Below are 27,710 nucleotides of genomic sequence, written 5' to 3'. Positions count from 1 at the left end.
ATAAAATTGCTGGCTAAGAAGTCATTTTGAAGCACAAGGGAGCACCAAGAAACTTAAAACAAGGTCATGATTCAAATAATGAACATTCAAAGTTTGCACCACCAATAACTGAAACATGTAGGAGTTTCAAGAAAATTACCCCTATAAACAATAAATATAAGGAATGATGTAAAAACAGGCAAAAAGGAGAATCAAGTCAACTCATTAGCAGAAAAAAAGAGACCACTTTTTCAATGCTATTTATTAAAACGGTAACATTGTTATTTAGTCACATTTTACTGGTAAACAGCATGTATGAATCGTTGCCTGTTTTGTCGACCACAGGATTAGTTAATAATGCTGGCTACATAACATGAAAATTATTACTATAGTTTATTCAACAAATGACCTTATACTGAGAAAAACCGCTGATGAAAATGTACACGGTTTGGGCTGGCTTGAAACAATTCAACTGTCCATTGGGGGTCCACATATGTAAATGTCACTGAATATGCTGGCAATGGTCTTAACATGAATATGAACATTTGGTTAACTTTGGATACCATCAAATCAAGTAAAATAGATTTTTAAAATTCTTAAGGCCACTTTTTTTCCAATTAAAATAGACATAAGTTTAAATTAATTTTCTTGGGCTAATTCCTCATCCGAAGTACTACAAATATACTGAACTCACATTAAAGGATTGCATGTATCTGGAATTGGAGTCTAAATTCAATAACTTAATGAGGATAAAGTAAAACTTTAACAACAATGTTAGTTTGGGTTCATACACAACAGATATGTTGTTTAATTTCTACAAGTCACTGATGCCGTGGATGTACAATAAGTAAATATATGGTTAAAATCTAATATGAGTAACATCAATTCACAAGAAATAACTAGTAATAAATTTAATGAGCACTCCACCTAATAACATAATAAGAGGAAAGAACATACTAAATATTCCAGCTTGAAAATTAAATTTATAGCTGATTCACACATTTTTAGTTTGAAATTCATTGGGAGTGCAGAGTGGCCTCTGTTCTATATTAGAGTTATAACGCAGATGATGCTGTACCATGTCTGGCTACTACAAGGCTACATTTCCACATTTCATGTCACCACACCACCACCAGTGTTTTAGGTAAGGATTTTACCCCCAAAACCTCAAGTGGATATTTTAAAAATTTATTTCCTCTGGTTCTCAGGCTTTTCATAAAAGATGTTTCATTGCCCAAGCTTCATCCTTGGAGCAACTTTGGGCATTCATAAAATTTCCCCCAGTCTTATATTATCTTATTACAAAAATACTGTTCTTAATTTTGGCAGCAGCTCATGCTAAATATAAGTCCAGTAATTTTGTAAATGGAAAATGAGGAAAAGAAATTTAGAATTACAGATTACAATTTACAAAAGGAAATTCACATTGAAACAGATAATTTAACTGAGACAAAGAACTGGTGAAAAGATAAAAAAACATGAGGATTGTTATCCAAGCCCATAACCTCACTCAACTTACCTCCTAAAACCTATTATTATACACTCTATGGTATCAAGCTGGACTACGGGGAAATCCATTTTTGAATGAAAGAAAAATACTAGGCACTTCCCACAAAACATTTTCCTTTGGTACAATTAGTTTCAATACATCCGTGCCCATGAGTACTTGAGGATGATGCCTGTGCGTTGAAACCAATTGTACCAAATAAAAAAGTTTTCGTGAAAACTACTATTCTTTTCTCATTTGACCAATTATTTTGCTAACATTAAGAGCAAAGCATTTGAGAGACGAATCCATGGAATAAATATGCTTGTTTTTGGCATATAAGTATATGAAAACGGGGCGAAATGGAATTAATTTGTAATTCAGATCAAACCATTTAGTGAACATTCATTTTGAATTGAGAAATCAATTAAATGGTGAGGAAACCAGCATGAAACCACATTTGAAAACATCCTCTAAGTCTCAATACCAGTACAATAAATAAAAAAAGAATAAAAATGCAAGTACTCTACATTTCTGTATTCAAGGCTCAATTCTTTGATTTTCAGTAACATTACAGATGTGATACAAAACACTTTCCATCTTTCCCCAAACTTTATAATTCTGCATTTGACAATGAGGTAAACCAGACCCACAATCTTTCAGATTTTTGGGCATTCACAGGTTTCCTTCCAGATCACTCACACTGGGAGCTAAATATGATGTGATCATAAAAATCGATTTTCCCACTCTAATCATAGAGTGAACAAAGTATACCTCATTTCCAGGTTTTTCCCACTACATAGGGACAATAGATATTTGTGATATTCCATGGATTTTAACTCTTATACTTAGATTAATGCAAGATAAACAAACCAGTACCATGATTTTCCTGGAGCAAAAAATAGATACGGAGGTCGGTATTATAGCAAATAAAATTAATCGCACTGACATCCTAAGTCCAGATCATGTGGAAGAGAAAGTTTTATTTTTATAGGAAAAGCACATTTGTTCTCCAGCCATTACATTCATTCACCGAAGATGTTATCCGGTTCATTCATAAACACGTAATGGCAAATAAAAATACCATGCATTTTAAGACCAAATTAAATTACAATTGATTCCCTTGGAACTGAAATAATGTATGAAAAAGGGAAGAGATAAATTACTCAACAGTGTTTTCACAGGAGGCAATAGTGAATAGAATATTTCAAATAAGTAAAAGGTAATTCTTCGTCACACAAATAAGTTATATTCATCCTTTTCCTTAAGTCATGTCATTAAATGAACACCAAAGCACATGCATACAAGCAGTCCTTAAGGCTTCAGGCTAAAGGGCTATGTACATAAAACTTCAAAATAAATAGCAGACAATATTTTAAGTATTTCAATAGATTTGATCATATATCACAAGCTTTCATCGAACACCAACCAGGAGTAAGACTTATTATTACCACTTCCCTCCATATATTACGGCAAGATATTGCAATTTTATTTAATGTAGCCACAAAAGTAACAAAACTGAGCTTAAATCCTATTTCTGCGAACCAAAAAATTAATCTTGAAAAAAAATGTATGTGGGTGTCAAGTCTGCTTAGAAATGATCAAACCGATGTAATGCCGGGTGAATTTTTTAATTACGTCCATTCTTTTGCATATCCATTCCGAATAACAGGTGCAAACAGTCATATTGAATTTAGTTGGGCTAGAAAATCATTAACATTGAGCAACAAAAAAAATATATTCACTATACAAGTAATTCCAGTAAGACTAATTCATTCTATTTCACGGAAACGCCCTTCAAATTTATTTGAAAGACATTACGATATTCGTGTAAGCTTTCTTAACCTTTTCCAGCTTATTAACTTGTTTTATTTGAAAGACAATATTGACATATTTGAGTCCGCCATTGGATGCACGGAAACTTTTAATATTTTGCATCTTATAAATACATTTGTAAACATCAAATTCTAAAAGCAGGTTATGTTCTTTCCGAACACATTTGATGGAGCGGCTCCCTATCCCGTCGCGTAGCGATAACGACAGCAGCATCACTGCAAGTAAATAATTTCTCATTGCCTCCACCCATATTTGTGTCAGAAATATTACGTCATTACTGATCCCGTCACCACCTAAAATTGCTATAATATGAACCATCTTCTCCTGGATATAGCTTAAATAATTCCGACTTTCAGAATGGTATTTAACATTTGCGTAATGGCTATTTGTTCTCGCGAAATGCCCAAAATAATTTCAATGCCTCAAGCGTAATTTATTGGGCATACGAAAAAAATTCGGAAATAATCACCAAATAAAACTTATTTTAAGAACTACTCCACCATCGATTTTAAGAAAATAAGCAAATAAGCAAGGCTCAATTTGGGTAATTATAAGTAGTAGTCTTTTCCTAAGATGGTTACTTCCGAAAACATTTCAATAACTCCACCAAGAACGTAATTTATGAACGAATGAACGGTTTCACGAATGAACATTACATTCATTAAATCTACTTTGTAAGCAAATTAATTTCAGATTCCTCCGAAAACATTATCCAAAAGACTCTATACTAGCATGGCAGTGAAAAAACGAGAAATGAACTCACATTATCACAGTTGATCAGGAACCAGCTGATAATATACAGAACTGCAAGAACTGAAAGTGTTCACCCTAAATCACTTTTATATTAGAGGAATATATAATTCCTTTCAATTACAATTAAATATGCGAAAAAGGCACCCAGATTTTCTAAATTTTAAAAATGCCAAAGACGGTACTTCTCGGGAGCCTTCGACGAACTCACAATATGGCGTCCAGGTCTGACGTAGGCAAAAATATGGATCCTCTCACGTAATTGGTTGATCGAGTAATCAATTCGATCAATTCCATGGATGCAATGACAACATCGGATGATAATCGTGTAAGGAATACGCACTAAATCATCAAAGAAGGAGTAGAAATATATATATATATCGATGGTAATATAGTTTAGTCACAGTAACAACTCAACTGGTGCAGCTATTTATTTGAGTGATGGCGTTGTCCCCTCTGCTGTGCATATCGTTGCCCAATAAAGGAAATGGAACTACAAAATTGAAATAGTTCAACAATCATGTTGCATTTTTTTCTATTGATAAACAATTTCAGTGGCTCGAATACCAAGTCATTACGCAATATTTTTTGCCTCCTTCGGCTGAGTTGTCTTATTATCTAATTCTTCTATGTCGTAAACGTGAGGCATTAGATATGTACTCGCTTCAAAATAACTTTTACGAACGCTACTGATTCCTCAGAAGGGATGAAGAGCATAAGTTGAAAGGAAACCAGCATATAATAAATTTTCTATTAATGATGGTTATGGAAAGTCATTGTAATGTACATAGGATGAATTTATTTAGCGTGGAAGACTTTGCCTATTTAAAGTTTACCAGGTAGGCTAATTGACAACCGTTTGAAATACAATGCTGAAGAGCAGAAACGAAATGCAGTATACTTAGAAGCTTGAAGGTCGAGTCGTAATGACCTAATTTGCCTATGTCACCGTACTCTCGGGAGTAATATACTCCTGCGTTAGTTTTACTTACATCGCCGTCGTGCAAAAATACGAGGTTATATAATTATGTGTAATCTGCGTATCATGGCACCAAATTGCGGCTTAAGATCTTACAATGTTAGCAATTTAACTACATTTCAATTCCAACCACAGGTTTTATGGAATTTTAATAGCCCTCCATCTAATGGATAAGATGGATTTCTTAATAATAAACGGCATTGTAGATCAATGTTTAGTGTTCACCTTATTGCTGGGGGGATGTTCAAACACAGTGACTGGACTTCTCAGCTTAATCAAAATTCATTTGACAATTGAAAGTTACTATGGGAATACAGAAGGCATGGGAATAAGATATGACCCTCCCTGTTGTGTGAGTACAACATGCTGTAAGGTGAATTAGTCTTCCACTATTAAACCAGCCTACAGGTCGATAACTATAAGAGGAGTCAATGCACATGTACAAGTGTGCACATAATGCGTAAATAACTTCATATGGCCAGTATAATTACATCCAAAAGTTTATGACAACAATAATGCATATTAGGTTTTCTTGCACGAGTATTATAAAAGTAGCCAATAAAATATTATTGTAAAAATAATTCTTTTCTTGCCGTTCTTTCAGAAATTTGAAAACAAAAATCAAAAGTTGTGATCTAAACAATTTTTAAAAATTCAATGTAAAATATGGTAGAATAGGGACTGAAATGGTAAAATTCCTTGATTACATCTTTCCCCTAGAAAAAGAAGAAATGCAAAATTTGCCGTCAGGTTAGACCAAAAAGGACAACTTAGGCAGAGAAAGTGCCTAGATGGAAATGAATGGGGGATATAGAAACATAATTAATTAGAAAGAGGAGTCAGCAGCATTCAAGTGAGGTGGTCCGAATACCTCTTGCCTCAGTAGCCAATATACTGCAAGCTGGCCCACTTAATACCAGCTTTGAAGAGAAAATTGGTATCATTCTTACAATAGATGAGACTGCCATGGCTTTATTGGGTGGAAGGGCTTGCACATTTTTATGACCCATAGAGTAATGCTGGCAGCAGTAAAAATAGCTGCCAATGTTTCTTCCCAAGGCATAGGTTGTAGGGAAGAAGCTAGATGAAAGATGGTCCATGTTGCATTTGTTCTTCAATGAGGTGAAGAGGTAATTTAAAACATAGTATCAAATTCAAAATATTGAGGAAGGCATTGAGAAACCACCTTTCATAAATGGATGCAAATTTAAGAATGAGTCCTGGTAACTACAGAACACTGGAATATTTGTACCCTACAGCGTGGGAGTAAGGCCTTGATGGTCATGATCACACAAAACCCTTTCACAATCAAATTGGAAGCAGCAGAAAACAAGATACAGAAGAGTACCACTACTGTCTCCTCCCTATTACAATTATCCTCCCACAGCTAACCTACTCTCTAAACCCACTTCCCAACTCTCCTCTTTACTTTGATCAGATGTCAAATTATTTTGTTACTTTCTTGCCTGTTGAAGTAAGTATTATCATCACAACAGGATTGCAGCTTCCTTCTTTTTGACCTCTTGCCTTTCCACATTCCTTGATAATTTTTCATTGACACCCGTTGCCCTTCAAACAGATGCTGCTACCTTCCTTTGCTCGGTAGCCCTACCAAGGTGAGCACCCACTCTCTTGTGTACCTCAAAAATAAGTTAAAAGTGCTATCAACATCAAGTTGGTCACACAGGCATCCATCATCAATGGATTATCCCACAAGTGACATAGCTCCGTGTTGTCATTTCTTTTGACGTGGGTCCCAGATTTATAGCAGTGCTTACTCTCTGAGGCCATCAAATGCCTACAGGTATCAGTATGTTATTTAAGGTAAATGAAATTTGGCATTGGAGTGTATGGCTTGTGGTTTTAATGGGGTGATCTCTAAGAAAAAACAAAACCTTGGTGAAGCTGAGTCAGTTAAGTCTATGTAAGGGAGATAAGAAAAGTCAGAGAAACTTAACAACTTCAGGATATTGAAAAATCAGTTTTTTAAATTGCCTACAAAGAAGTTTGCATACCAACATTAATTGAAAAGGTCATTAATGTGAACATAGTAGTATAATATAGTCACAGGTAGGACAATTAAGAAGCGGACAAATGTATTACTGAATATTCTTACTATTGGGAAAATAAGGAGGCAAAAAGAGTAAGCAATATTTTTGACTTAAAACACTAGTAGCCAATCCAAGTCAACTGTATGAAATGTGACAGTCAGAAAGGGACATTCAAAGTGTATTCTTACAATTATCAAAAGTGCAAGTGATCAAACATGGTTAGGAAACATAGGCAATATCATCCAGTTTTACAGATACCCCTAAGGACCAAGGTTTAAATACACCCTTTACACTCAAAACCTCCTCTATGAACAGGGTTATAGTGATTTGAAATATATTTCTTTTATTATCTTGTTAACATTCATTATAATTGGGAACCATCTCATTTATTTTTCAGTATCTTCATTTCAGTTTACACCATTTTTTATCAACCCCTGACACAGCCTTTCTGTATATTTGAATTTCTTTGACTCATTAATTTGTGAAGCACTATTTGAACTACCACACTAAATAGTTCATATTGTTTACTCTGTACTGGTCAAAGTAATTTTTCTAGAACTTCTCGCAGCTAAGTTCTTACCTTTTGGGAGTTGATAGTAGAAACTTCAGAAGTGATTTGAGTAGCCGCAGGGATTGTTGACATTTCAAGCTGAGCTGTATTTGAAGATTGATGGGTGCAACACAGGAGTTTCAGTACCATATACTATAACTTTCAGCTATTATCAATTTCTTCAACTTAAACTGATGCTTCCATATAACAATTGAGCAATACTCACATCGGCCCATACATGCTCACTATCCACAGCCAACTTTTCATAAATTGGGAACATCACAATTTCATGGCCACTGTTTCAAGTGATTACTGTTTTAAATTTGTTCACTAGAAATTCAGTCAATGGTGACCAACTGATGCCTTGTCTCATCTACGCTGTGGAAGCTGGAAAGTGACCGAGACACGGATCTTTCACCCAATATGCTACTTCATATCTCGAGAGATTTTACATAAGATGAATAACTTACATAAATCTGATAGGTTTGGGTAGCCCTGAACTACAGTGTAGGTAAGACATGGCATTAGAACTTTCAATTGCTCCTGCTACCTCATTACCAATGTCTTGAAAATGTTGTTAAATAAACTTACATGATTTTATTTACTGTTTCCTTGCACATATGTCATGGTAGAGCATTGGCCTGGCATTTGCAATTCAAGTCCCGGTCACGAAAACTTCTTTCTGCTACCTATATTCATATGAATATATGTGAACAGAAATGCTCCTCACATGAGGGCTGATTTAAATGAAATTGAAGTTGAGTGCCTAGTTTTTGTTTCAAGATTTAAAAAATTAATTAATTGTTCAATAATTTTGCTCTTGCTTGCTACCATTCCCCTCCCAATGGGTGTACTACAGTTTGTACTTTGGCTTGCTTCCCTTCTCTCTTTAATTTCTCCGATCTTAGCTTTCCTCCTCTTCCATTTAATTTATTTTCTACCTCCTCTCAAGAGGTGTAAGAGTACAAATTTTCATGGCAGATCCATATTTTGTTTCTAATGTTGTCAGGCAATACCTAGTAATCCTAAATCTGAATCTTCAGGATAAGGATATCATTTAAGTTTTTTTGTTAAAAATTACCAAAATATGAAGTGGTTAATTTCACTGAGGATTATTAATCTGTCAAATTTTATGTTTCCTTTATCTCCAAAGGAGGAAAGTGTTATCTTATGCTATTTAATTTATCCAAATGAGTGAAGTGAAGCCCAGACCTCAACAAACAATGATGTTGTCAATTCATGACCTAACATATTTTGACTTTCATAGAAGAATAGACATTAACCATTTTCATGAACATTCCCTTAAACAATTATACAATACCCATCAGATTATTACAAAAATCAGTAAATATGATACAAACTTATGAGAAAAAGTATTTTTTAATAATAATATCACTGGTAAAACCCTTCAGAGGAGTTACAGATACCCATATATTTCCATTAAAGCTGCAGGAAACTTTAATTTTCATTGAGATTAACATTTATAAAAAACTTTGAGATACAAATAGAATGTAATATACAATAATATCTCTGTACAGTTGAAATCAGTACATAGTACAGAGGACTGCAGTTCCAGGAAGAGAATACAATAAATGTATTAAAAAAAAATTGATATCAAAATGTCTCTGGATATCACCTTAATGAGTCCAACAGGTACATATTTAAATACTCAGTTGTAAACCATCACATTTAAAAGTTTAAGGTTCCCAGTTTTTGGGAACTTTATCACATTCTTTTTATAAACATTATATATAAGTGTATAAAAAGATGGTTAGGTTGAGTTTTAAAAAACGCAAAAGCGTATAATATGTGGAAAAATATAAAAATATCTTCCAGAAATGATAAACTACTAATTATTCTCAGCATTCTCAGGTCCCCCACAATCAAGGATTCTAGCTATCTCACTGACATAACCAATTTTTGACATATCTTCTTTGTGTGCTCTGACATAAGCCAGACTTTGATCCTTCAATTCCTATGGGGAAAAAAAATCAATTTCTACATTCACAGCATGATCAGTATATCTTGTTATTCATATAGGGGCCATCCGTAAATTACATTATGCCATCTTTGACTTTTTTTACCACTGCTTCAGTAAGATCCTTAAGATAACCCCTCTGAAAACTTTAATGAAATGTGTGCTCAAAAAGTCCACTACCTTGAAAAACCATTTGTTTTTTTAATGTAATAGGTATTATGTACATACATTATAACAAAACAAACATGCTAAAATTCTTTTCATGGCTTTATAAATGACTAAATAGTTATGAAAATAAAGTTCCATTTGTGAGTATTTACTGACTGCAAATATTCTTCGGTGATCTAGGATAATCTTTTTTCATACGCAAAGCTAATACAATTCGGTAATAGACCTCACTGAACTCCTACTCTCTGAAAGGCAATTGACACCCCACTCCCCTCAAAAGTCCAACATGATTTATGAACAGTCACATAGTTATTATTCAAGTATGCAGATATAATAGCCTAATTCCATGATTTATTTTTGAAAGTTTGCCCAAAATTGAATGATCCAAGTAGAAATGGCATTGGAAAATATATAATGCAATAATTCAATAGATACTGGATCTTATAAAAATAAATAAATGAAATACAGAACAAAAGACAAATGATCAATGGCACAGGGGCATCAAAGCAAACAGTTTTTTCAATGTCACAGATGTTGGTTAAGTTATCAGAATTTGTTATAGCTCACCTGAAACCACTAACAGTGAAACCTCATAATACGAGCATAATCCGTTCCGCAATGTTTCTCAAAAAGCAAAACACCCATTTTGTGAAACAACTTTTTGCATTTATATTAATGTAAAGAATGGTAATGCGTACTACATACTACTGTCCTCCAAAGCCCTAATTAATATAATACATCACATTCTTAAACCTCATACTAAACATTAAGTAAGTAAGTAAGTAAGTAATTTTATTTGCCCAGCAGATTTGTACAATTGTAAAAAACAAGCACAGATATAGGACACGTCAATATTATATAAAGAAATGATAAATACTAAGTACATGTTTAAATACAAAGAAACTCATGGGACAAGAAGTTCATTAATAGAATAAAACATTTTACAGAGTAAATATTTCTGAAGGTTGAGCTTAAATATAGGCAGCTTATGTTGTGCTTTCAGTTCTTTAGGAAGTTTATTAAAAATCCTGAGGCCCATATGTTTAGGTCCATGGGCGGTGGTACAGGTTCTGACAAAGTTTTGGTGGAGGTCAGCAGAATGCCTTGTGTTATAATTGTGAACGTTGGCATTGGAAAGATAACTAGAGAAGTTGCTTTTGACATAAAAAGATGCGCAATACATATACACGCAGGGAATGGGTAAAATTTTCAATTTTTTAAAGAGGGGACGACAGGATGCTGCATGAGTAGCAAAGCAAATAAGTCGGATGATCCGTTTTTGAATTTTAAATATAATATTTGCATTAGGTGTAGGGCCCCATAAAAGAATACTATAAACAACATGAGAGTAAAATTCACTATAATAAAGAGACAATAAGACCTCAGTATTGACGGTATGCCTAATGAATCTGATAAGATGACAGGGTGAACTCAACTTATTACGAAGTTTGAGAATATGGTCATCCCAAGACAGACGACTGTCAATAGAGATGCCTAGAAAACATGATTTACTTTTTTGTACAATAAGTTCGTTATCAATATTTACAGTTATGCAAGCAGCTGATTTATTCTTATTAGCAAAGTAAATTAAAGAAGATTTACTAACATTGAGGAGGAGGGAATTGAGGAGACACCACTCATGTAACAGCTGGGTAACGGAAACAGAGGTTAATATTAGTGTGTCTACAGAGGAGGCAGACACGAGGACATTTGTGTCATCAGCATAGACGACAGGCAGCACGCCTGGTACAGAGTTCAGTAATGTTGGTAGATCATTTACGTACATAAGGAACAAGATTGGGCCCAGGACAGATCCCTGGGGTACACCACATAGAACACTTTTTACTGGAGAAAGGAACTCTCTTCCTTGTTTACTTAAGGCTACACATTGTTTTCTGTCCAGGAGATAGGATCTAACCCAGTCTAGGGAAGTCCCTCTTATTCCCAGGCATTCAATTTTTCGAAGTAAGAGGTTGTGATTGACAGCATCAAACGCCTTTGAAAAATCGAAAAATAAGGCAAGAGATTCAGATCTATTATCAAGATCAGAAGTTATTTTGTTAACTGCTTGATATATAGCTGTGGATGTAGACCTGAGTTTCCTGAAACCATGTTGGTTGGGAGAAAGTAAGTTATGGGATTCCAGAAATAATATTAAGCGATTGTAAAAAATTAATTCAAATATTTTACCGAATTGGTTGAGCAATGAAATGGGCCGATAAGAATTCATATCGTCTTTAGGTCCTTTGCCCTTGTAGAGGGGCAAGACTTTCGCTACTTTCAAGGTGGCAGGGAATTTCCCTACCTTTAGAGATTTGTTAATTAAAAATAATAATGGATGCTTAATTGCCTCGTAAGATTTCTTAAAAATAGTGGCTGGTATTCCATCAAGACCTGCAGAGTATTTATTACTAATTTTGGACATTGCCTTAGTTAATTCATGTTCCGAACAGGGATATAAGAATAGCGAGTTACAAGAGTTGGAAATAAGGGGATATTTGCCACTGTTACACTGATATGTAGGAGTTATCTGAGATAGGTAATGTTCATTGAGGGAGGATGCCATCTGTATAGTATTTTGATTAAACTTTCCAGAAGTATTACAAAGTACAATGTCAGAGTTGACATTTGAGATAGATTTGGATTCATTAATTATTTTCCAGGCTTCCCTAGATTTGTTAGAGGCATTAGTAATTCGGGAATTGTTATATGATCGTTTAGCATTATAAAGAATAGTCCTGTATTCCTTTTTCATGGTGGAGTATTCGTGTTGACTGAAAGAGTCAGTTTTATTTCTAAAATATGCTGCTAAATCTTTCATGTACCTTGCAAGATTACGAATTTCATCGGTAACCCAGGGTTTCTTATTATGATGTAAAACTGAGGTTTTGAACCTAGTTGGCACAATGGGAAAACAAAAATTGAAGTATTCAAGGTAAGTAGAATAGAAGTAAAGAAAGTTGTCGTCAAAACAGTAATCGCTGTAAACATTCGACCAGTCATGGGAGCTTAGCCGCTCAAAGAAGTTAGAAATATTCTCATCGGAAAATTTTCTTCTGAAAATGGTCTTGCTGTTACTATTATCACTGAAGGTGAAAGTGGCTAGAAGAGGAAAATGGTCAGAAATATGAGACTCGATTGTTACGGTTTCAGATAACTCTGCACTGGAATTAGTAAGAACTACATCTAGAAGAGTAGAAGTAGTTCTGCAAACTCTAGTGGCTACCATATTAGTAACAGAAAGGCCAAAGGAAGACAGAATGTCAAACAGATCATATTTAGCTTTAGAGCTTTCTAGTAGGTTGCAGTTGAAGTCGCCGGTTATAATCAGCAACGGGTTAGGAATAGACTTATGGATTAATTCTAACAATGTATAAAATTTAGAAAGGAACACGTCAAAATCACTGGCTGGAGAACGATAAATCGTAACAATTATATAATCACGGTTGTTTCCTTTGATACGAGACAGACTGGACTCGAACAGGTGATCTTCATTAAGGGGATTGGAGAACTGGATAAGTGGCACTGAGGAATATGTCAGTCTCACAGACACTAGGATTAATACACCACCATTTTTACTTGTTGCTCGGCAAAAAGCATCGGCGAGAACGTAACCAGTAAGTCGGAACAAAAGCAGTGAAAACTTTAATGAAATGTGTGCTCAAAAAGTCCACTACCTTGAAAAACCATTTGTTTTTTTAATGTAATAGGTATTATGTACATACATTATAACAAAACAAACATGCTAAAATTCTTTTCATGGCTTTATAAATGACTAAATAGTTATGAAAATAAAGTTCCATTTGTGAGTATTTACTGACTGCAAATATTCTTCGGTGATCTAGGATAATCTTTTTTCATACGCAAAGCTAATACAATTCGGTAATAGACCTCACTGAACTCCTACTCTCTGAAAGGCAATTGACACCCCACTCCCCTCAAAAGTCCAACATGATTTATGAACAGTCACATAGTTATTATTCAAGTATGCAGATATAATAGCCTAATTCCATGATTTATTTTTGAAAGTTTGCCCAAAATTGAATGATCCAAGTAGAAATGGCATTGGAAAATATATAATGCAATAATTCAATAGATACTGGATCTTATAAAAATAAATAAATGAAATACAGAACAAAAGACAAATGATCAATGGCACAGGGGCATCAAAGCAAACAGTTTTTTCAATGTCACAGATGTTGGTTAAGTTATCAGAATTTGTTATAGCTCACCTGAAACCACTAACAGTGAAACCTCATAATACGAGCATAATCCGTTCCGCAATGTTTCTCAAAAAGCAAAACACCCATTTTGTGAAACAACTTTTTGCATTTATATTAATGTAAAGAATGGTAATGCGTACTACATACTACTGTCCTCCAAAGCCCTAATTAATATAATACATCACATTCTTAAACCTCATACTAAACATTAAAACTCATTATACAGCTTTACTTGGTTTCTAACCAATTGATTTAACCCAAATTTCCTTTTCTATTTCTTCCTCTACTTTACCACTTTAAGCATCTAATTGCTTCTCAGTATCTTATGCACTGCACTGCTGCATTCAAACTTCACCCAACAGCTATCTCTCTTCTCTTACAATGCCTAGAGTTTCATTATTTCTTTTCCTTTCTATTAATTTTATTTTGCCCATTCTTCTCTGCAACTCATAATAGACCCATTTACACTTATTCTCTCACTTAAAACACAATATATTCAGGCCATTATTGCTTTCAATGTGAGAAATTGACATTTTTGTCAATTTTAATGTATATCTTTGCCTTCCTATTTCTTGATCATTTCATTACCTTCATTATCTTATGACTAATTCTCATCCATACCTATCACATTGATTCTGCTGCACACAAATCATGCTTGGAAGCCTTTGGCTGTCTGGCTAACATTTAATCATCTGAAATTCTAACTGATTTTAAGAGTGCCCCACCTACTTTTACTCCAGTCCTTCACATACCTTCCTTACTATTTCCTACACATTCATTGAGAAAAACAAAAGACAATGGTCATCCCCATCTAACTCCACTACCTAGCACTGTCCATCCTGACTCTCCTTTATCCACTATCGGCAGTTATACAGTCTGTGATATACACAGATTCCAGATAAGTCAGCTCTTTCTAGTCTACTATACCGTCTGAAAAATGTTCAATAACTGTCAAATGCTTTCTCGAAATCCATGAAGCATACAAATAAATTCTATTCATACTACAAGCTCCTTTTTACTAATGACCTAATTGCTATAGCATCATGCATTCCCATCTTCTTCCTAAATTTAAACTGATCATAAGTACTCACTTTCTCCATCCTTATTTTTTGTTGATGATCCTTAATAATACCTTTTCCATTTGTAAAATCAGCCAGCTCCCTCAGTATTTTATCAGCTGCCTCCTGGTACTCTTTCTTTTCATCCCAGTTAAGTCCTCTACATTCTATTTTCTCATGCTACTTCCCGCTCCATCCCTTAATTTAATATTAAAATTCAGGAGCAGTAAATTATGATCCATATCTGCATCTGCTCCCAGGCAACTGTGACAGTTGATCAGAATATTCCTTAACCTGTGCATTACCGTAATATAATCTAATTGATGTCTCTCTGTATCTCCTGGCATTTTCCACATTTACCTATCATGGTGTTTGAACCAAATGTTAGTTATATGAGGGTGGCTTGAAAAGTTCTTGGCCCTACCGATCGATAATATCTACATCTAGATAATACCCCGCACGGATGTGTGGAGGGTGTGTGGAGGGTGTGTGGAGGGTGTGTGGCATGGTGTAAGGTCACCAGGCATGAATGCACAATCTCAATCATGTCACTTCTACACAATTATTAGTTTGATCATGAATCCGAACAAAGTTAATCATATGAAAGAACGTGCTTGCATGCAACAATATTGAAAAACAGGATACATACATTCAAATCATGTGGTAGAACTGCTAAAAACATGAATATATTAAATAAAAACGACATGCATGATATGAATAAAACATACATACTGCCAATTCCAATTATCTACTATGCAACTGCTGTCATGTCTATTTTGATCTTTAATAGTACAAGGAATAAACATTTTAAATCCATCCATTCTATTATCTATCTCCCTGATTTTACGCACAAGACTAATAGTTAGTTGGGGCCCATAATATGTCTTTAACATTCTAAGATAAGTAATCTACCTCAAATTGACACAGTAAATTTAACCTAAATTGAAACCTATGGTCAACCAGTTGCTCCCATCCTATTTCAGGGCTGTGACACTGCTACCTCATTCATAACTACTTTTCACAAACCTAGCTGCTCTACGTTGCACTTGATCTAGTTCCAAAATTAAGACTACGCAGTGAGGATCCCATACACCCACACCATACTCAAGGTGGGGCCTAGCTATAATCAAATAACAAAGCTCCTTGACCCTCTCATCACAATTCCAAAGTATCCTTTTTATGAATCCTAACTTTTTATTTGCTATTCCACAAACTTCACGAATGTATTTTCCCCAGGACATATCCTAAGTTACCACTAAACCCAAGTATTTCATTTATTCCATGTTTGTTATGTTGGTTCCCTGAATAGTGTGTTTTTGGTTGAAATACTCTTCCTCCAAAAATTTATCGAAGCTTATTCAAATTTAATTCTACCTCCCATGTCTCATACCACCTTTGGATTGCATTTAGGTTATTAAATAAAGTAACCCTATCTTGATGACTGGATATTTCTCTATGCAGCACTGATCATCAGCAAATATGCTAAATTTACTGGAAACCAGAGACCTGATGTCATTAATATATAAAAGGAACAATAGCAGACCAATAACAATTCCTTGTGGGACACCCGAAGTGATGCTTATTGTGTCAAATGATACTCCATCTATTACGACCTTCTGATCACGGGCTGTTAGAAATTGATGAATTCAGCCAATCACACACTTATCAATCCTGTAGCTTCCCAACTTTTGGAGGAATTTTTTGGCATCACTACTTGCATGATATTTTCTCTCATGTTGGCATAACTGTGAGTAGGCACCATGCAAAATTGCAAGCCATTCCATCCAACACTTGCTGTAGGCAGCCATTTTGAATCAGTATGTTAATAGAAATGGAATAACACAAGCATCACACAGCGATAAAATTCTACATACAAGGTTTAATGCCAACTGAAATACAGTTGACAATTGTAAACGTACATGGGGACCCTTCTCCTTCAAAATCAACAGTGAAGAAATGGGTGGCCAAGTTTAAACATGGCCATGGAAAGCCTCCAAGATGATCCAGGTGAAGGACACCCAAAAAAAGCATCTACACTGGAAATCATTGAAAAAATACACAATATAATTTTGGAAGATTGGCTTACGAAGGTCCATGAAATTGCTAATACTGTAGGGATATCAAAATAATGCATTGGTTACATTTTGCAACAGGAATTGCACAAGACAAAGCTTTGTGCAAGATGGGTGCCACAAGTGCTCACTTGTGGATCATAAATGCATTCAGATGACACTTTCCAAACAGCGCTTGCATATCATAATGCACATTACCAGATGACTCCATAAAAAGTTACTGTCATGGCATCATGGCATCTACTGTAGTTTCTTTTAATTGTTAGCTACGATGATTCCTTGAGGCAGTTTAAATATTTAGATTCCATTATTCACAAACCCACAAGGTGCAAATATGATATGTGGAATACCGAGTACTTCAGGCTTGAAAGGCAATGAAAACGTAAAATGGGTTTTATTGGAGCAGGGTTGTATCTAATGAAATAAAGAAGATAATTCTCCAAACAACAGCAAAGAGCATGCTGACTAATGTGGTAGAGATATAGAGGGAATGCCTAAAAAGTAAAATACAAGCTGTGGAGATAGAGGGGTGGTACAAAGAATCCAGAGACAAGCACTGCAATGGCATGACCATGTTTGAAGAATTGATGAAGAAAAATGGCCAACAACTCTGTTAGAATGGTCACCACCAGGAAGAAGGAAATGTGGATGTCCTAGGAAAGCATTAGGGCCAGAAATAGCCTTAATGATGAGAGTTCAAGACTCAGAATAGGAAGATTGAACTATTGAGGAGACTGAAGGATAAGAATACAGGCTAAACACTGAAGTGGAAAGGTCTCTCTAAGTGAATTAAGTAAGCTTAGCATTAAATGACAAGGCAAGAGCTCACATCTTTAGTCATGTGCATTTCACACATTCAGAGTAGCAGGGCCAGATCCTTTCCCTAAGCTACCAGCACTTTGCCTTGAAGTTCTGGCATTCACAAATTTGAACCACATAGATTTAAGACAGGATATTCTAAAGATACAGCACAATACGTACTCTAGACCCATTGGTCAGTAGCTAAATGCTCCACACAGTCAGCTACCACCTTAAAATACTGAAAATGAACACTCGAATTCTTTACTTCAGGAATTTCCAGTTATTTTCCTAGTTCTGCGTTCTTTCAAACAGTTCTTTGGAACATAAATTTTAAGAAGGCTCATATGTTCCTGATTTTAAAAAAGGACAACCCAAAAGAGTAATTTCAACACTCCTGGGTTGTGTCCAGAAGTTAAATCTGGGCCATGCAACTTTGGTGAGATGGGTGGGAATGCATTTTTACCATATGCACCAGGCTAAGCAGGAGTTCTACCATCAAAAAGGGCTACAAGCTATTGTACAAACTAATCAAGCAACTACATGTGATTTGAGGTTAACTTCAACATATTCTGAAAATATCACTGAGAAAAGAGACATTAACATTCAAGTTCTTCACAGGATGTGAAGTGATGCAATGCTGCTGTGTTTGCCTCAGTCACTTGAACAAATAAATTTAACAAAGAGAATTCTTAATTTATGCCATACTTTACCTTTAGTCCAAGGTGAGAGGCTAATGAATATAGGGAACAGACATTATCTTCTCTCATTCCCCTAATGACTACTTCCTCACATAGCTTCATCAGAGGTTCATATTCATATTCATGCACCAACTTCAATAGCTCTAAAATAAAAGTCTTTGATTGGTAATTTATTCTTACCGTGAGTACGACACTTCAAAGAACATCTATGAAACATTTACCTATATTCCCTTTGGGTGATCCTATGTCCAATTGTCCATGGTACAAGAATTTTATGAATCTGTAGAATGTTGCATAAGAAGCTTTTTCAATTGGCATAATTCTACAAATAAACAAAGAGGTTAGTATAGGGCAAAAATATATAAACTTATAAAGTCAATTTATTCATTTAAAAGCTAATAGTAAATGTTCTTTTGATTCTAAGCAATGATGATTCTCCAAATAATAGATATGATAAAAAGGACAAAGTTACCATTAAGCTTATGATCATAGTCATGAACTGCAGTAATACATATTTTCTTTATATAAGGGCCTTTTCCACCAATCATAAAGTAATCACAATTCACTAGTCAAATCCACAAATAAAACACATTTATTTACAAAGCTGCTATCCCATTTCACACTGCTGGAATGTCCCGTCAACATCAGATACTACCTAACTGAGCCTAAAATTCACTATAAAACTTGCATTAAAATTAACTTAAAGTCATCACCATTGCAAATAAACAAAGGACCATATTTAGCATTTTATTATGATAAAAGCAATTCTACTCCCCACAAGTTGATTATATTTAAACCATGAAATGCAAAAACACTTTGTCATTTTCAAGATGGACTTGAAAATTACATAACATATTGAAGCATGTTGTACGATTTAAATAAATCATTTGCAAGCAGCACAATAATTTTTTTGAAAAACACTTGTAATTATGGTTACCATAGCTTCAGGCATGGTAGGTAATTTCTTAAAAGACATTACCTCTGTTTGCTAGGTTCACATTCATCTAATTCACGAATGACCTTGTCGGCTACATTTGAAGTTACTAGAAAAATAAGAATCATTCATTTTACCAACCCACCTCTCATGGAGTTCTTAAGCAGCATATCTTCTAAATTTTTCAAGCATTAAACCCACCCATTTTAGATGCGATGCATTATTTCTTCATCTCTCCATTGGAAAAATATACAAATGGCCTAACCCAAAGGCATTCTGTTAAAAAAATTACAGGCCAGTACATAAAAATACTTACATTCTGTTAGAATCATCCTTGTACACATTTCCAAATGCTCTCTGCAACTGTTGGCACTGCAAGGAGAGAGGCACTTGATGGCCATATATCATCTTTCCTTCTACTATGAATGTTACATCACTATTTTCCTGAATATAAAATTAAAATATGTATGAGAGATAAGAACATAATTTGTCCTCTTCATCACCTTTAAGGGAACAAACTTTATTCCCCTAAGCCAAAATTATCACAGTAATACTGTACTTAAATGCTGATTCTTAAAGGTCACACCAAAGAGAAAGAAAGTACTTTTGCTAATTTCACAGTACCTTTGCTTGGTTCTGCCCTTTACAACATATTTCACTTAACTGGGCATGCGAAGATACCCAGCTATACAGTTAAGGAAAACACCACTTGAATGATACGTAATAATTAAAAATATTGTCAATCATAACTCTAAAAACATTGTGGTCACCGGGTTATTAAAGGCATCCATCCATTTGCGAAGCCATTTGACTCGAGAAAGTTGTGACTCATCTGAGGTCTCAATCGGTATCTCTAATGATTCCTTCACCCCATATGATGAAAAATTTGCAGCAGCTTCATACTTATTGAAAGTACAACCTTTCAACTCAACTGATATCCATGACTTCTCTCCACCTGTAATATAAAAGTTAGCAATTAATACAAATCAAGTAATAAACTAAGACATAAAGATAGCTTGAGTATGTTGAATAGATTCCTAAAATTGATTCATAATTTCAGGAAGTTTTAAATCAGTTCATGTATAACTTACAATATTTCCTCGATATTTGAAACAATTTGTCATTAAAATCTGCAACAATGACTTCATCAGAGTCCAATGGTGCTCTTAAATCTGATATTCTGTAAGAAAAAGACAGGTGTATCACTGAATCTATAAATTATCTAATATAATTATTTAATTAAAGTCTATATTCATCATCATCTTCTAAAGGCAGAGCCTTGTCGTTGCAACCATTGGTCACTCTCAATTTCCGTTCTTTTCAGTTCATTGTATGTTGTTACTCACATAGTAGGTACTTTTTATTTCATCTATTAATTCCATTCTTGGCCTTCCTCTTCCTTTTTTCCTATTATTTTCCCCTCTATTATATTTTCCAGGAAGTTGTCATGCCTGAGAACATGTCCAACAAATATAATTTTTCTTTTCTCCGTCTCTTTTATTAGATTCCTATCCTCTTTTAATTCTCCTTAAAACTTCTATGTTGCTTTTCTTGTCTGTCCATCTTGTTCTTGTTATCCTTCTCCAAATCCACATTGCCTTTGCTTCCAACAAAGCTTTTTCCCTCTTGTCAAAGTTTTACATCCTTAATAATGTACTTCAAATAAATGTTTTTGCAAAGGATTTTCTAATATCCAATTACATATGTTTGTTTCTTAAAAGATTCTTTTAATTTTCATATGCCTTCTTTGCCGAGGCTATCCTTCTTTTCACTGCAAAGGTGCATCTGCCGTTTCTTGTAAATACACTCTCAAGGTAGCAGAACTTTTGTAATTGGCTTATCCTTGATTTCCCTATCATTAAATTTACAGGGGGTTCTGTCCTGTTTCTAGGAACTTCATAGCTTTGGTTTTCTTTGCATTTATTTTCAGTTTTCATTTTTTCCAAGCTGTGAACAGTGTTTTGAGCATTTTATTCATATCTTTGGCTGATTCTGCCAGGGTCACAACATCATCTACAAACCTAATGCAGTGTGTCTTTCTTCCATTTATCTATATGCTATTTGTTTTCTTCTTCATTGTCTCCATAGCCTCTTCAATGTATAAGTTGAATAGATATGGCAAAAGTGGATATCCTTGTCTTACTCCTTTTTTAATCTTTGCTTCTTTCTCAAATCCCTTTACTTCCATAAAAAAGTGCTTTGGTTCTTGTATACCTTAAAAATAAGCTTCCCATCTTTGTAGTCTATTCCTTTTCTCATCATGGTTTCAAACATAAGCTTCCTATCTACAATGTCAAAGACTTTTTCCAATTCAATGAAGGTAAAGAAAACTTTCCAGTTCATTTCTAGCTTTCTCTCTAGGATCATTCGCAGTGCCACTATAGTATCCGTTCCTTTACCTTCCCTGAAGCAAAATTGATCTTCTCCAACATTTTCCTCCACTTTCTTTTTGATTCTGTTCCCTATTGTATGTGAAAGAACCTTTGAAGCTTGTGACAGAATAGCTATTGTTTTGTAATTCATGCATTCAATCGCTTTCCCTGCTTTTGGTATCATAATAGTTTTGCTTTAAACAAAATCTTCGGATATCTCTTCATTTTCATAACATTCATGCATTATTTTTAACAGTTTTTCTTTCACTTTCTTTCCAAGTTTTTTTAATATCTCAGCCAGTACATTATCCACATTTATCATTTTCCAGCATTTAGCTTTTGAAAGGCATGCTCAAATTCCCTCTTCGTGGTTGGGAGCCCACTGCCTGTTCTTGCATTTTCTCTTTTAATATTACTTCCTCTAACAGCTATACCTTTACCATGGTATAGCTCCACCATGTATTCTTTCCATTGTTCACACACTTCTTCATTGTCAACTAACAACCTTCCCTCTTTGTCATTCCTCACTGTTGACCTTATTCTTGGTTGATAATGTAGAGCTTTGATTTTTCGATAGACTAGATCTTGTTTTCCTACATGGATATGTTCTTCTATTTCCTTCCTACATAGTTTTGTCCACACTTTTTCTTCTCTACATTTGCCTGTTATCTTCTTCTTTACACTCCTCTATTCTCTAATATCCCTCTTTACTCTTAGCTTATTTATCATCTCACTAAGGTTTTCGATTCCTCTGTTATCCATGGTTTCTGAGCTTCAAGTTTCTTCCTAACCAGGACTTAATCCACCACTACTACTCTATCTTTGACGTTTCCAAGACCAAAATTCCCTGTGATTTTCATCTCACTCTGAGATCCCACAAAAGGATTAAAATTTCTCATTCTAAAATTCATTTCCCCGGTGTAACTTTATGGAATTTGCATAACACATTGAAATAAATGAAATTATTGACTTTGTAATTCCATGATGATGATGTTCCACAAAGAAACCTGGGTCGTGTTTTTAAATAAAGTGTGTGGAATTAAAAAGTCAATAATTTCATTTCATCCGTCATTATAATTATATTATCTTTGTATTTGGTCATCCCAATCAACTCATCAATATCCTCGTCCATTCTCACAATCACATCACCTTCTGAACTTGATTTTGATAAGTTTGTTTGTATAATGAGCCAGTCAGTAGGTATGCTTTTAATTTTAATCATCAATAAAGTCAATACTGAAAGAATATAAAACAAATAGCAACCAAAGCACAATAATGGTGCACACAAATTGTTTACTCACAAGAGAGCAAATATTTCTTGCATTATTCAGATATAGTCAAAGGTTTACTAATATATGGGTAAATAATTATTTTTTCCATATTGAAAATAAAAGAAATAAAATTGGCACATTAATCATGCAGAGAGTAACTGTTTGTCATTGAAAAAAAAGGTAGGATAATGAAATAAAAAGAAAAAAGTGAAAGAAAATATTATTATCCCCAAAACACAGTCATCTTGGTTTGATAGCCCCAAGATAACCATGAATAAAAACAGCTAGCTTACAAAGGAAATATTTATCAAGTTCCAGTGGTTATTCAAATATAAAAAGTAAATTAATTCTACCTCAGACAAAGAATAAATGTGCAAATGTAGACGTACGCACAAACAGTCAGGGCTTACATAAGGAAATAAGACGAGTGAATGAAGACAAAAGCATTAGGTTTGAGGCTGAAGCATGTGGGTTTGAATAAGTCAGGGTCTCTTTTGTGAAAACAATTGAGTCAATCAACCACATACTAATTCCTCAATAAACTTTGTTCAATCTTCAAATCAAATAGTAAATTATTATTTCACAATCCTTTGAGGCAAAACTTTCATTTTATTAAGAGTTCAAAATTGAAATTGGTCAGAAAAATTGAACTCTTGATACCACATGAAACAGAGAGATATTAATAGCAAAACAGGTTGTCACTTGGTTCTGCGTTTGGAGGTAGAGGGTTGTAAGGATACGGAGAGTTACAAGCATGACAAATGTTTGAAAGGGAGAAATTCTGTTGAATCAGCAACTATTGATTTGTATGAATGCATAATTTCAGACATACAACAAATGCAAAGTCTAATGGAACTAGTCGACACAAAAAGCTAAGAAAAGACTTACCTTCCAAGGCCACAATCAATACACTCTGCAGTTACATTCTTATCACAGCTGTATTCATTCCATGTGTATAGAGCACCTTCCTTAGAGAGAGCAAATACACGAAACTTCCCACATACCAATTTTATAATTCTTTCACTTTGTGGCTGTATTTGCAACGGTTTTTTCAGATAGACGAATGGTGAAAGAAGTGAAGTGAATGATAGTTTTGGCACATAAATCTGTGAAGTATAAAATTTCCAAATGAGTAAGGAAGTTAATTTATAAAACATATAGGTGCACATTATAGAGGCATACATCTACTAAAATAACGAAGAAACACTTCACATAGAACACAGGTTAATAAAAATAAAATATTTTATATCATGGTTCATTAATAGCATAAACACAAACTGAAGATGTAGGAAAACAGAAATAATCTTCAACTAAGTTATATCTCTAATGGAAATATAGCCAATTGTAAACAGTTAAAACAAAGAGAATGTTAGCATTCACATCAGAAAAAGCATTTTCAAGGGGAAAATCAGGCCAATGAGTAATGGACAGGTGATGAATCAAGTCACTGTATACTAGGATTAAGAATTTAGCATTGTAGCTGTCTCAACCACAATTTTACAAAGACCTAGGAGTGGGGAGGGCTACTATAGAATGAGCTCCACTCACCCTCTTCAAGTGCTTAAGAATGAACAGAACTCAGGGAAACTTCCGAGTTTTTTCCTGATTCTCCTGAATTCAAGGATGGATAGACAGCCTATTGTGGGAGACAATAGGTGGTATGGGGAAAGATTTAGCCCCTCTTTTCCAGATGAGTGAATTTGATACACCATTGGGGTTAAGTTTTAGGGGAATCCATCCAGCCATCTATACAGAATCTACCAACACCTATCAAACCAATCTTCTGGTAGATTACAGTGGTGGTGGTTAATATTAAGCTTATTAAGGCATACATACCTGTCCACTTTTTGTCAAAATAATAGGACGAAAGATTCCATTAACTTTGATGGCATTAGGTGAATAATCTGCTTCGAGCATGTCCTCATCTCTCGGAGATATCTTATAACAGGTAAATGTTTTCTCTTTCCATGCCCATACCTGTGCCATTACGATAAAAGCAGAAACTTGATTACTTATTCAGCCATTACAAGAACAATATGCATATTAATGAAAAATCCTATCATATAACCTGATTTGACCGGTTGTTCAGTTCAATTGAAGCATGCGGACAATTTCCATGTCCACACAAAAAACTACATCACCCTATGTTATAAAATACCCTCTGTTACTAATATAAACAGATAATCTTTTACAGATTAATTTTCTTCAGTATTGCATTGGTGATAATGGGTTGAATATTTGCAATCCCAATGGTATAGACTTTCTGATGACATTACTTCCAGACGATATGTAATATGCAAGCTAGATGACTTGGCTAATTAGCTTTATGCTATTCAAATTTTGGTTTTGGCTAATATCATAATTTATAAACACAAAGAATTTACATAAATACAAAGTTGGGGGTGCGCTTTAGTTACTTGAATAGTGTTTTTCAAGGAAATGTAATTGAAATTTTATCCAGCTTACATTATGTTGTAACAAACTTCCCCATATATTATAGAAACAGAAGACCGCAAATGACAAAAAAATAGGAAGCTCAACCAATGAAATAACTATGATGCATTGGCATAAAAACTTATACAGGAACAGTATTGCTAGTAATGAAAAAAAGTGAGTGAGAACTAAAACCTGTTTATAAATGATTTCTCTCAGGGTTAATAGTGATAAGTGTACGCCATCATCACATGTGAAAAAAATGTCCACATTGGGATTCACCATCCCACACATTTATTTCTATGGCTCTCAATTGGGCCACAAATGAGTAAGCATCCAATTATGCTAGTGAAAATATCCCAGTAGAAATAAAATACAGAAATCCACTATTGCATGTATCTATTACAGGAGGCTGATCAGATATACCCATGACGTAATACCATTACCATCCTTTTCATCAATACTAGCTAACCTGTAGATAGGAAACTATCCTGCATAGATATGTGGATGAAAAAGTGAATCATCAAAATATGTAAATATATAATGAAGACACAACTCTGCAGTTACAGGAAAGAAGTTCGCAATAAAAAATTAGGGGAGGTCAAACTTGTCCTAATGAAAATATTTTGCTCGCTGGTAAGTAAAATTCCCAGCAATATGCTGAATAATGCAAGCAAATATCTTATGTTAATCATTACTTGCCTGGAAATATGAAAAAAGTTCATACAACTTACATATGTGGCTGAGTTACAGGAAAGCCTTAAAACTGCATCACAATTTTGAAACATCATGCCAGTGCCAATTTTTGTTTTCCCACAATGATAGGCATGGGTTGATGATTGGCCTCCAACTGGCAGCATGATACCAGAATGCAACAATAGTGTAAATAGGGTCACTCCTCTTTCAACATGCAACACAGAGAAATATTGATCTCTCATTCTTTTCTTCAATAGTAAGGGGTGAAATGTATCAAAATTCATTCACGTATCAAAGTTCAGAATGGTGATGAAAATATTCCACTTTAGCAATGAAGTCTGGACTAAAAGCACCTAAGCAATGTCATTTCTGTATCGGATTCCCCTCAACCAGGCCAGGCACACTGTATTGTGATGGCAGAGACTTTTAGAGCAGTTAAAGCTATGATTTTTCTAGTGGTATCTGTGAACTTTTGAAGTGCTGAAATACTTTTATTGTATGCCAAGGGGACTACATACGAAAATTGTAGGAGTGAGAACTTTTAGTATACAAGAAATTATGAGATAAAACATATTTAAGCTTTAAATTTGACTCACACCCATTCACAGCTTTCTTTTCAATCAATAAGGGATGTGGTTGCAAACAGCAACATAAAATAATATGATGAGAACAGAAAGACTTTGAGTATAATTGAAGCATACAAAAAATAAGAGGACAGTCGGAGTGAAAGCTATGTGTGAGCCATAAAAAGGGTCAGTGGCAGAGGCTGCGAGGAGAACATTGGACTTAAAAGCAGTTGCAAGGGATTTTGATGTTTGTATAACAGTAAATGATGACACTTAAGAGATACTCCTAACAAAATTGTTGGCCTGATTGGATTTGATTTAGTTAAGATTGTAGTTTAAGCAAGGGAAGAATGAGTACTTATGTACAAAGTGGATGCTTTATTTTTTGTTTCATTAAAATGGCTCTACCTGCAAATTAAGTAAGTGGTTTTGATAACTCCCACATGACCAGAAGTAAACATCAATGTTCTGCACTTTTTGAAAAAACTTGGTCTGAATTGATCTCTTCACAACTGGAGGGGCTCTCAATTTGTTTTTTCAATAACCCTGCAACACTTGCTCATCCAGAAAAACATTTTCCTTAATTAAAACTTTCTCGTATAGAATGAAAAAACTTGTCTTCCGGTCCAAACATGCCATAAAGATATAAAATAAAATCTTGCATTTAAATTTTCAATAATCTTACTTACAATAATGGAGAGCCATTCCATTATTTTTTTAATTGAATACCAGACTGATGTAATCTCTTTGCTACTCTATAAACTCTTTGATGATTCAGGGTGAAAAGGAGTCATTTTTTCTACCAAGGG

At 34.5% G+C, this 27,710-nt stretch overlaps 2 protein-coding genes across 3 annotated transcripts in view; both read right to left on the bottom strand.

Annotated features, from left to right (window-relative positions):
• Positions 1 to 4,286, bottom strand: part of LOC139692900 (uncharacterized) — a 32,983-nt gene extending 28,697 nt beyond the window's left edge. For both annotated transcript variants that reach the window (XM_071591220.1, XM_071591227.1), the window contains exon 1: positions 4,065 to 4,286. In XM_071591220.1, the coding sequence (XP_071447321.1) occupies positions 4,065 to 4,066 (2 nt within the window). In that variant the 5' untranslated portion in view covers positions 4,067 to 4,286. The remainder of the gene's footprint in view (positions 1 to 4,064) is intronic.
• Positions 4,287 to 9,480: 5,194 nt separating this feature from the next.
• Positions 9,481 to 25,192, bottom strand: LOC139685550 (RCC1 and BTB domain-containing protein 1-like). Its single transcript, XM_071582528.1, has 8 exons — positions 25,043 to 25,192; positions 24,095 to 24,312; positions 20,655 to 20,743; positions 20,334 to 20,518; positions 19,880 to 20,007; positions 18,851 to 18,951; positions 18,642 to 18,772; positions 9,481 to 9,606 (listed from the first exon to the last, which is right to left on the bottom strand). Exons 1-8 carry the CDS (start codon positions 25,190 to 25,192, stop codon positions 9,481 to 9,483), a joined length of 1,128 nt encoding a protein of 375 aa, XP_071438629.1.
• Between the last annotated feature and the right edge of the window lie 2,518 nt (positions 25,193 to 27,710).

The sequence above is a fragment of the Hetaerina americana genome, unplaced genomic scaffold (genome assembly GCF_022747635.1).
Source record: "Hetaerina americana unplaced genomic scaffold, ioHetAmer1.1.p SCAF_1, whole genome shotgun sequence".
NCBI classification, from domain to species: Eukaryota; Metazoa; Arthropoda; class Insecta; order Odonata; family Calopterygidae; genus Hetaerina; species Hetaerina americana.
The sequence above is the reverse complement of the archived record's forward strand: the minus strand, read 5'-3'. Positions and strand labels throughout refer to the sequence as shown.

Bases quoted from the DNA above. Each gene is read 5' to 3' on its own strand.
- LOC139685550 (XM_071582528.1), bottom strand. From the start codon at position 25,192: ATGGCACAGGTATGGGCATGGAAAGAGAAAACATTTACCTGTTATAAG. The intron at 24,313-25,042 runs GTATGTATGCCT...TATACTTCACAG, and splicing joins TTTTGACAAAAAGTGGACAG to ATTTATGTGCCAAAACTATC. The intron at 20,519-20,654 runs GTAAGTTATACA...TTTATATTACAG, and splicing joins TCAAATATCGAGGAAATATT to GTGGAGAGAAGTCATGGATA.